This window comes from Leptopilina heterotoma, unplaced genomic scaffold (genome assembly GCF_015476425.1).
Source record: "Leptopilina heterotoma isolate Lh14 unplaced genomic scaffold, ASM1547642v1 Lhet_152, whole genome shotgun sequence".
NCBI lineage: Eukaryota > Metazoa > Arthropoda > Insecta > Hymenoptera > Figitidae > Leptopilina > Leptopilina heterotoma.
In genome coordinates, this window is record NW_025110868.1 from 958,605 (window position 1) to 970,337 (window position 11,733).

At 28.4% G+C, this 11,733-nt stretch overlaps 1 protein-coding gene across 1 annotated transcript in view; it reads right to left on the minus strand.

The window, feature by feature from the left end:
- The window catches only part of LOC122498592, a 101,339-nt gene extending 92,601 nt beyond the window's left edge, over window positions 1-8,738 (minus strand). Inside the window, exon 1 of the mRNA XM_043606391.1 lies at window positions 5,030-8,738. Within this exon, the coding sequence (XP_043462326.1) occupies window positions 5,030-8,645 (3,616 nt within the window). The 5' untranslated portion in view covers window positions 8,646-8,738. The remainder of the gene's footprint in view (window positions 1-5,029) is intronic.
- Between the last annotated feature and the right edge of the window lie 2,995 nt (window positions 8,739-11,733).

Here is an 11,733-nt window from a genome sequence, read left to right on the forward strand (position 1 = left end):
CTGAAATGTGTTAAATTTGCTACCTTTTAGGTCAAATTAAGTCAAATTAATTAGGTTCAATTGATATTAAATTAGGTCAATTTTATACCAAATTATATCAAATTAAAACTAAATTAGGACAAATTGTTATACCATTTAGATCAAATGAATACCAAAGTATTACAAATTGTTACCATTAAGGTCAAATTAGGTCAAATTAGCACTTAATTAAGACAAAATGATCTTAAATTTACTCCAAACTATATCAAATTAACTGTAAATTCTGTCAAATTGCTATTGAATTAGGACAAATTGTTACTATTTAGGTAAAATTATTCAAAGCAATTATCTTCCATGAAAATGACTAATAATTAGTAAAATTGTACTATTCGTTAGTAGGATAAATGAATAAGTAGAATTTTACGATCGAATAGTAAAATTTTACTAATTATTAAAATTAGTAATTTTCATGGAAGATTTTCCCCCTTTTTGATTAGTATTTTACTAAATTAGTAAAATAAATAGTAAATTTTACTATTTGCAGGTAGAATAAAATAATAAAAAATAGTAGAATACATAATTTTATAAATTAGAATTGTACGGACAAAAAAAAAATTTTTACTAATTTTATTAATAATTTTCATGTAAGATTTTTTTCTTTTTGATTCAAGTAAAATGTTTGTAATTTTTAGAAAAATTGTACTAATTTGACCTAAATGGTAACAATTTTGACCTAATTTATTAAGAATTTGTCCTTATTTAATATTAATTTGACCTAATTTTATAGATTTAGAAAGAACATTAAATTAGGTAAATTAAATTAATACTATAGATTGGGTCAAAATTGCTAATATTTGGTTCACAATAATACCAAGTTAGGTCAAATTGACACCAAATTGGATAAAGTTGACATTTTTTAGGTCAAATTTTTACAAAATTGAATTTAATTTACTCCATTTAGGTCAAAGCAATATTAAATTATGCTAGTTAGAAGAAAATTAGCTCAAATTGATACAATTTAGGTCAAATTGACACCAAATTTAATCAACTTTATACCATATAGGGCAAATTATTATTAGTAAATTAAATAAAATTTACACAATTTAGGTCAAATTAATGTTAAATTAGTACATATGATAAAAAATTAGGTCCTGTTGATACCGTTTAGGAAAAATTAATAAAAACTAAGGTTAAATTGAGACCAAATTAAATAAATTTTGTATAATTTAGGTCAAATTGATACCAGATTCGGCCACCTTGATATTAAATTAGGCCAGATGATAGAAAATTAGGTCAAATTGATACCACATTAAATTAAATCAAATTGATACCATATTTAATTAGGTCAAATTAATACCACATTTAATTAGGTCAAATTAATTACATATTAAATTAGGTCAAATTGGTACCATATTTAATTAGGTCAAATTGATACCACATTAGAGTAGGTCAAATTGATACTATATTTAATTAGATCAAATTGATTACAAATTAAATTAAATCAAATTGATACCATATTTAATTAGGTCAAATTTGTGACATATTAAATTAAAGCAAATTGATACCATATTTAATTAGGTCAAATTAATTACATATTAAATTCGGTCAAATTGATACCATATTTAATTATGTCAAATTGATACCATATTTGACTAGGTCAAATTGATTCCAAATTTAATAAAATTTATACCATTTAGGTCAAATTTCTACCAAATTGAATAAAATTGACATCATTTAAGTCAAATTGATACAAAATAGAATTAAATTTGCATTTAGTATTTCATTCAATTAGGTCAAATTGATATCAAATTGAATAAAATTTACTCCATTTAGGTCAAATTGATACCTTAATTTTTTCATTAAATTATTTTTCTTCCAAATTTTGTATACAAATTATTCTTCGTAATTTAATACTTTTCAGTTAAAGTGTTCCAATACTAAAACCAATAATTTTCTTTCTTTTTTTTCCTAAAACGGTTGTCATTTGAACTCACAAATATTCATTTTGTGTGTCTCCGCAAAAACCACTATAGCAGCATTACAACTATCATGTGTGTACATCAAGTTTTTTCATATCTTTCTCTCTCTCTCTCTCTCTCTCTCTGCCCGCGCGTAGCATCTGTTTCCAACCGCGCGACATTTCGCCGAGTGCTATTGTCCTCCTGACTCTGTTCCAATTTAATATTTACTTTCATCCGAGAAATGGAGAGCAAATCCTTTTATCCATACACTGTAGAATGTAGACGAGAAATTTTTTAAAAAATGTCGAAAAATCGAAAAACAATCGTCAACTGTCGTAAAAAAATGTTTATATTTACATATTCAAAATATACTCAGTCGATATTTTTTTATTTGGGAAATTTTAGATTTTAAATGGGGATTTGATTTAATTTTTAGAATTTATATCTTTCTTGATAAATTTTAGAACTTAGCATTGATGAAAAATTTTTGAAATAAATTCGAGGGGAATGGGAATTGAACCCGGGTTCGACGGTCGCTAAGCAGAGAGTCTAACCAACAAGCTAAGCAATCAAGTGACGGGAAAAAAAGAGAAAGTTCGATTCTCGTGAATAGCGAATGTAAAATTAAGTAAAAAATATAGAATAAATAACAAATAATAATTAATTAAATAAAATGAATAAAACACCTAATAAATAAATATATAATGAAATAAAAAAAATAATTATTATTTAAATAAAATGAATAAAACACCCAATAAATAAAAATATAGTAAAATAAAAAAATTATAAAGAATAATATAAATAATAATTTAAGTTAAATTTGTAGGAAATAAAAATAAAATATAATAAAATAAAAAATAAAATAAAAAAATTATAAAGAAATAAATAATAATTTAAATTAAATTTGTATTAAAAAATGAAAGAAAATGAGCATTTATTATAATTGAGATTTTATTTCTCAGTCTGTATTATTATTTTCAAAATTTATTGCCTAAATTGTTAATTAGGCATTGAAATTAGGTGCAAATTAGAAGCACATTACTTTGTTTTCATAAGTGAAGTGTTGATCTCATTTCATTATAAATTAAATAAACTTTGTCGTTATTTAAGGATACTTTTATCAAAATGCGTTGCGAAAACAGTGAGCGCAAGCCAAAATTCTTCATTGCCAATGACAAACGTCTTTCAAGCCTGCAAGTTCTTTGGCAACGTTTATAAATATCCACTTTCAGTTTTTATTAACCCAACTAGTGCCTAGACGAACTTTTTTAATTTCAATTGTATATTTATAGCTTTATTGCGTCTCAAAACCTAACCTAGCCACTTTTTTTTTTTTTTTACTAATTTGTGAATTTTTCTTTGGTTTTTTATTTTAACTTTTGTGCATTTTAATTTTTGTATTTTTTATTTATTTTATTTTGTATTTTTAAATTTTGTAGTTATGAATTTTTTTTATTTTAAACATTTGTATTTTGAAATTTTGTTTTTTTTTAATTATTGTGTTTTTAACTTTCGTATTTTTAAATTTTATATTTTAGAATTTTTGTATTTTTAACATTTGCATTTTTTAATTTTTGTATTTTTTGAAATTTGTTTTTTTTTGAAATTCTTAACTTTTCTATTTTTTTTATTTCAGTTTTCAGTATTTTAAAATTTTTTAATTTTGGTATTTTAAATTTTCCAATTTTGGTATTTTAAATTTTTTCAATTTTTGTATTTTTAATATTTTTGATTTTAGTATTTTTAATTTTTGTATTATTTACTTATTACTTTTTGTACTGTTCAATTATTATCTCATGCATTGTTCATTAATTACTTTTTCTATTATTTAATTTTTGTTTTCATTTACCTATTAATTATTCTAATAACTTCTCTTTTGATGACTTTGAGTATTGTTTTGTGTATCATTTTGCATTTTGTAGATTGTTAATTATTAAATTTCACGGGCTTATAAGTTTTTAACTTTTCCAATTCTCTCTCTCTCTCTCTTTCTCTCTCGGCGACCTACTTTCACTAAAAGTTCTCTTTTTCTCTCTCTTTCTCCTCCCCTAACTATATTTAATAATAATCAAATTCTATGCCCCCCAAAGATGTGATTCATATTTGCTTTTGTAAACGAAACACGGTTGCTTATTTTTGCGCGAAGAAAATATTATATCAACTATTATTAGTAGCAAAAGTTTGAGAAATAGCAAAAAGTTTTATTAGTCACGGGAATTATATTTAGAAGAAAAATAGAATTGTCGGTGAGGAAAAAATCTTTAAAAAAAAACTGAAGAAAATTTTTCAAATAAATCGGCGAAAAATAATATGTTGAGAAAAAGTTTTCAAAAAAATAGAAAAAAATAAATCTTGAAAAAGAACTTTAAAAGAGACGTTTAAAGAAATTAAAAAAAATTTAAGGCCATGCGGGAAAAGTCCTTTTCCCACAAAAAAATGGTTTAATTTTTTTTACTTTTTCGATTAAAACGGAATGTTTAAACAATTTTTTCTATAATTATTCCTGAAATCGCTATAAAAATTGCTTTTTTGAATTTTTGTTTTTCAAATTTTGGCGCCATTCTCTCAGAGGCGCTGCTGTTGATAAAATTAAAAATTCGGCGCGAATTTTGAAAATTAAAATTACATTCGACCTTTTAATTTTTTGATTTAATAATAATCACTCGAATTTTTCGGTTTTCGATCTAAGGAACATTCTATCCTTTGATTTTTTGTTTTTAAATAAATATTTGATAAATTAAGCATTAAAGTTTTGCGCTATTCGACTTTTTGGTATTCGACTCATATAATTATTCGATATTTCGGAGAGAAATTCCCGTAAAATTTTCTGTATTTTAATTTCTATTTTCAAATTTTCGCGCCATTTAGTCTAGTCCAGAGGCGCTGCTGTTGCTAAAAACAAAAATCTGGCGCTAAATTTGAAAAACAAAATTCAAATTACATTTAAAAAATTAAGGCTATTTGGGAAAAGTTCTTCGAAAATCATTTTTTATTCCACATAATCTTTAAGAATAATGTTCAGTAAAATTTAGGCGAAAAAAAAGAAACTAAAGCAGAGATAGGTTTTTTTTTTAACTAAAAAATCTCACCTTGTTGACTGTCAAGGATTTTTTTTCTACGCCTCCTCTTCGTTTTCATGGTTTCCGTTTCCTTTCGTTCGAACTCTGAACTATCGCAAAGTTGGGCCAATTGTCTCACCTCCTCTTTTCGTTTCTTTAAAATTTCATAAACCCGCAAAAAATAGTCCTCAGCTATTTCTTGATTTGTTTGTCTATTTAGACCCTCTTTTTGATAATTTTCATCATTATCACCAACATTATTATTTTTATTATCATTATTATTATTATTATTATTATTATTATTACTATTATTTTTGTTATCACTATTATTTTTGTTGTTGTCACTATTATTTTTATTATTACTATTATTACTATTATTATTTTTATTACTTTTACTATTATTTTTATTATTATTCGTGACAGTGTCGAAGCATTCGGTTTTAAGGGACTTTTTTATTCCCGTATTTTCACTTCCGTCGACAATTTTGAACGTGTCGCTTTTCTTAACAGTTGAACTGGGGTTGAAAACTTTTTTGCAGTCCCTCGACTGTTTTGAAATTGTATTGTAACCAAAGTCAGGTGAATTCCAACTCGAACTTGAGATTTCCTCCTCCTCCTCACGGGAGTTGGTTGTGGTTTCTGAAATTATTGAGTCATGTTGCGGAGATGTTGCTCTCTCTAAAACTAAATAATTTTCCTGCAGAGACGTTTTTGGTTTTGCATTTATATCATCAGGGATTTGTTTAGATTGTTCATACGAATGATTTGAATTTGTAGAATTAGAATTGTTTGAAATTTGATTCATTGAATTTGCATTTGATGCTAGGGGATTGATGCAATTTTTAAGATTCTGACAAATTGTACAATTGGTTAGGGTACAAGTTTCAAATTGTAAATCCTTCCATCTTGGCTTTTTCATAAAGTCCTCCTCTTCGAGATCTGATGAATCTAGTTTGTCTAATTTCGAATCAAGTTTCTTTCTGTCTCTATATTCCTGGAATCTACTTTCGAGATTATCGGGATTTTGGTGGAAATTAGAGAGTGGTGTGTCACTCTTTGTTTTTCTTGTGTAAAACTTTTGCCTGTGGACTGGTTTTTTATCTCTGTAAATATTTTCCAGTTCGTCTGTTTCGAGTAGTGCATCGTTCCGTGTCCTTGAACGAAGAAGTTTCCTCCTGGGAATTGTGGTGGATTCTTGTTGAAAATTCTGTCGACTTCCGCATGGTTGATGTTGTCTCTCGAAGAACCGCACGACACTTGCATCGCTACCCACTTTTCTGATTTGATAGTCTCGCTTCAATGAAGAATTGGAATATCTTTTTTCTGTTTCAATGTCATTGGGAAATGTATTGGTTGTGGGAATAGGCTGTGAGCGGGATCGAAAAAGAAGTTTTTCCTCATTCATTTTCGCTGATATACGATCCTGGAGGAAGTAGCGGATTTTTTCCAATTCGTTGTTTGATAGTTGCTTTCCTGTTTTGTAGGAGTTTACGGTCCTTTGGGGGAAGGGGAACTTGGGAATTGGGGTTTCTGATTTTTGTTGGGGTTTGTTTGTTTCGGAAGAAGGAAGGTTGTGATCGTTGAAAATTTGTTGGGAGTTTTTTGGGGTGTTGCTTTCGGTAGGAGAGGAAGATTTTGGGTTGTTTGGATGTTCTGTTGATTCGTTGGGAGGGTTTTCGTTTTCGTTCGGAGTATTGCTGCTGATGGTGACACTTTTGCTTCTATTGGAAGCAATTCTTCTGTTGTTGGTAGCATCTCTTCTAGAATGTCTTCTGCTGTTGGGAGCATCTTTAATATTCGGAACATCTTCATTAATATTTGGAACATCTTCTCTAATATTTGGAACATCTTCTCTACTATTGGGAGCACTTTCTCTACTATTGGAAGAACCTCTTCTACTGTAGGAAGAATCTCTTCTACTGTAGGAAATATCTCTTTTAGTACTGGAAGTATAATCTCTAGTATTGGAAGCACATCTTCTTCTATTCGCAGAATCTCTTGTACTATGTGAAACATCTCTTAAAGTACTGGCAGCAACTCTTCTACTATTGGGAGCATCTTTTGTTCCATTAGAAGCATCTTCTTCTCCATAATCTTCTCTTCTACTATTAGAAGAATAACTTCCACTATTGGAAGCATTTTCACTGCTACTGGTAGCATTACTTCTGCTATTGCTAGCATCTCCTTTAGCATTGGAAAAATCTCTTCTACTATTAAAAACAGTTTCTCTGCTGTTGGTAGTGCTTCTTCTGCTGTATGCAGCATCTCTAGTATTGGAAGAATCTCTTCTACTATGTGCAGCATCTCTAGAATTGGAAGAATCTCTTCTACTATGTGCAGCATCTCTAGAATTGGAAAAATCTCTTCTGCTACTGGAAACATCTCTTGTGCTACTGGATACATCTCTTCTGCTACTGGAAACATCTCTTCTATTGTTGGAAGCTTCTCTTCTGTTACTGGAAGTATCTCTTCTGCTACTAGAAGCAGCTCTTCTGCTACTGAATTCATCTTCTCTATTATTGGGAACATCTTCTCTACCATAAGTAGCATTTCTATTATTAGAAGCATCTTCACTACAATTGGGAGCATATCCTCTACTATTAACAGCATCTTCTCTACAATTGGGAGCATTTCCTCCACTATTAGCAGCATCTTCTCTACTATTAGAAGCTTTTCTATTATTGGGAACATCTTCTATACAATTAGGAGCATTTTCTCTACTATTAGCAGCATCTTCTCTACCATCAGTAGCATTTCTATTATTGGCAGCATCTTCTCTAACATCAGTAGCATTTCTATTATTAGGAGCATCTTCTCTACAATTGGGAGCATTTCCTCTACTAAAGGAAGCATCTCTACTACCACAAGTAGTTCCCCTCCAACTGGAAGCATCTCCTCCACTACAGAAAGCACATCTTCTTCCACAATCAAAAGCTCTCTCTTCCCTATCAACTCCCAAACTCCCACAACCACCACTCAAAGATCTATCCACCCTTCTCCTCCCCTCATTCCTCCACCTTCCTCTCGACTCCCTATTAAATGACGAATCACTCTTATTTCGCAAATAAACCCTCACCTTATCACATCTATCTCGAGCAATTTCGTCCTCTGTCCTCCCCTCGATATTCTTCCAAATTTCGTCGACTATTTGCTGACGAAGATAATCACCAGGAGAATATTTCTTACCGCCACCCTCCGATCTGCAACTAACGTCTATGGAACTATTTCTCTTTCGTGCTCTTCTACCACCTCCACCATTCCTCAGATCAATGTCACTTCGTGATTTTCGGGGTTTTGAGAAATGGGTCGTGTCGAATTTTGTACTGTAACCTTCGAAATTTCTATTGCCGGGAATAATAATTGATGTTTTTGATGATGATGATGTTGGTGTGGGGGAGAATTCTTCGTATGTTTTTAGACCGTCGCGAAATGAACCTTTTGCTCTTTGGGCAATTCCTGTTGTTGTTTCGACGAGTAGACGACCATCTTTGTCGAGTAATTGAATTTTTGGTATTGTGTCGGATGATGTTGTCAGTTGCCAGTCCCAGTGTGAGGGTTTGTCAATTTTTAGTCTTATTACACCGTCGTTGGGATCTTTTGGTGATTCTGCATCGGTGGAGGTTGAGAGAATATGGGCATTCTTCATGGTTTTTTGATTATTTTCTTTTTTATTTTGATTTTTTAATTTGTAATTTTTTCTTTTGATTTGACTTTTAATTTTAATTTCTTATTTTTCAGTTTTGATTTTTCGATTTTTCGATTAAGTTTCTTAATTTTATGGTTTAATTTCGATTTTTCAATTCTGTTCCTTAATTTTCAGAATTGATTTTCAATTTTAATTATAATTTCTTAATTTTCAGTTTTGAAATTAAATTTTTCAATTTTGGTACTTTATTTTTAGTTTTGAATTTCAATTTTTCAGTTTTAATTTCGATTTTTCAATTCTCGTTCTTTATTTCAGTTTTTCAGTTCTGAATTCTGAGTTTTCAATTAAGTTCCTTAATTTTCAGTCTTGAATTTTGATTTTTCAATTCTGTTTCTTAATTTTCAGAATTGAATTTCAATTTTAATTATAATTTCTTAATTTTTAATTTTGAAATTCAATTTTTCAGTTCTAATTTGGACTTTTCAATTCTGGTTCTTAATTTTCAGTTTTGAATTTCAATTTTTTAGTTTTAATTGTGATATTTCAATTGTGTTACTTAATTTTCAGATTTAAATTTTTTAATTTTTAATTTTGAAATTCAATTTTTCAGTTTTAATTTCAATTTTTCAATTCTGGTTCTTTATTTTCAGTTTTAATTGCGATTTTTCAATTCTGGTTCTTTATTTCAGTTTTTCAATTCTGCATTTCGATTTTTCAATTCTGTTACATAATTTACAGAATTGAATTTTGATTTTTCAATTCTGTTACTTAATTTTCAGAATTGAATTTCAATTTTTCAGTTTAGTTTCTTAATTTAGTTTTGAATTTAGATTTTTCAATTACAATTTCTTAATTTTTAATTTTGCCTCTTCAATTTCAATTTCTTAATATTCGGTATTCAATAAAAATTTTTTTGTTCAATTATTGCGTTCGATAATTAATAATTACAATTAATTATTTAATGAATAGTATTTATTAATGCTAATGAAACAATATTCACTTATTTCACTGTTTCAAATTTAAAAAAATATTATTACAATTTTAATAACAATCATTTGAGATTGTTATTTATTTATTATTTATTTCTGTAATATTTATTTCTTTATTTACTTATTTATTTATTTATTTATTTATTTATTTATTAAGCATATTTATTACAATAATTACATTTCCATTGTGGTGGTTTTGAAGTATTTCCAAAAATCACTGCCTCGTTGATATTTGAAAAAAAAAAATGAGTCGATTATAAAATCTTGTTGGTTGGTATTCTAAAAATAGATATTTGAGAGTATTACTGAGAAATTTTGGCGGACAATTTTTTAAATCGATAACTACCTTTTTTTTTCTTCTTCACGTGTAAGGAATTTCTTTTCTTCTTTAAAATTTTTCTCTTTCTTTTTTTGGCTCCTTTTTTCGCTTCTTTCGACGTTTCTTTTTTCTTTTTTAAACTTCTTGTTGTTATTCTACTGGATCCTGTTTCTCTTTATTTGTTACTTTTCTTTTGGTTTCTTTACATTCTCATCAAGTGATGTAGGGCTTTTATTTTTTCAAGTCCCTCTTGGATGTTCAAAATCCATTTTGTTATCTGCGTCATTTTTTATATTAAAAATATATTTAATAAATGGACGAAAGTTGTGTCTTCATTTATTTTATGTACTTTTATACTCGATTGGAGCGAATTAAACCTGAGAAATTGGCAGTGGTGAGTGAAAAAAAATTTGTCTCTTAAAAATGACGATTCGATTAGTTATTAATTATTGCTATTAATTTGATTGGGAATTTATTTTTTTGTAAAGTTTTTATTTATTTTTATTTATTCTTATTTATTCTTTCTATTTTCTTTATTTTTTCCTTTTGTTTTCTGTTTCGTTTTCCTTCCGTATTTTTTTTCGTTTGTTTCCTATTTTGTTTTCTTTTTGTATTTTCTGTATTTTTTCCTTTTCTTTTTTGTTCTCCTTCTTCTTATCCTTTTGTATTTTCTTTATTTTTTCCTTTCTTGTTTTTCTTTTTATTATCCTGTCGTATTTTCTTTATTTTATCCTTTTCTTTCTTGTTTTCCTTCTTGTATTTTTCTTTATTTTTTTCCTTTTCTTTCTTGTTTTCCTTTTTTCCTTTTCTTCTTTAATTTCTTGTTTTGTTTTCCTTTCGTATTTCCTTTAATTATTTATTTTATTTATTTTTGCTGATTTACGAGAATTAAAAATTTTCTTGCGGTTATTATCAGAGGAGGGAGATTATATTTTATAATTTAAAGTAGAATTTAAATTTTTTGGAAAATTCGAAACACTAGAGTATATGGCACTGTAGTTTCAACCTACTTTCACTCCAAAATGTTTATCGTGTCATGAAGGTCATCCTATTTTTCGCGAATGAAATATTTTCTGGATCCGAATATAAACGCATGGTTCTTACACTCATCCGAACAAAAGCGAACATTATATTACAAGAGCTTACGTAAAGAAGCTCAGTCGACTTGGCATCATATCAAAGAAACGTTTCCATTTTTCTAATGTTTTTCCTCGTGCAGAAAATTTTGTTTTTCTCAAAATCAGATACATTTTATACACTCGGAAAAAAACGGGGAAAAATCGAAAAAAAAACGGAAAAAAACTAAAGAAAAGGAAAAAAAGACAGAGAGGAACAAAAACAAAAGAAAAGGAAGAAAGGGAACAGCAAAAAAAGATGGAAAATATTGGGAAATTCTGGTTTTAAAGTCTTTTTTAGTTTCGAGACTAAAGATCCTTGAATGCTAGGAGTCTTTTTTTCCTCTTATCGATAAAGAGTCGTTGAGAGAATTGAGGTGAGGACGGAATTTTTATTAGACGGGTTTGTCATTGAGAAGTGACGACTTTGAGAAAGAGAGTGAGGGAGGAGGGCGGAGCGTTGGGTTAATGTACTTGAGATAATTAAAATTATTGGACTGTGATTGAACGAGATCGATAGTTGTTGTTAGTTGGGATTTGGCGGTGACTACCGAATTTAAAATTGACGCGTTGCCGACATCGGTTTCGGCAAGACTGAACTGGCGTGGGGCCGGAATTGCTATTACTGCACTGAAAGAGATGAGATATATTGCTAATCGTACATC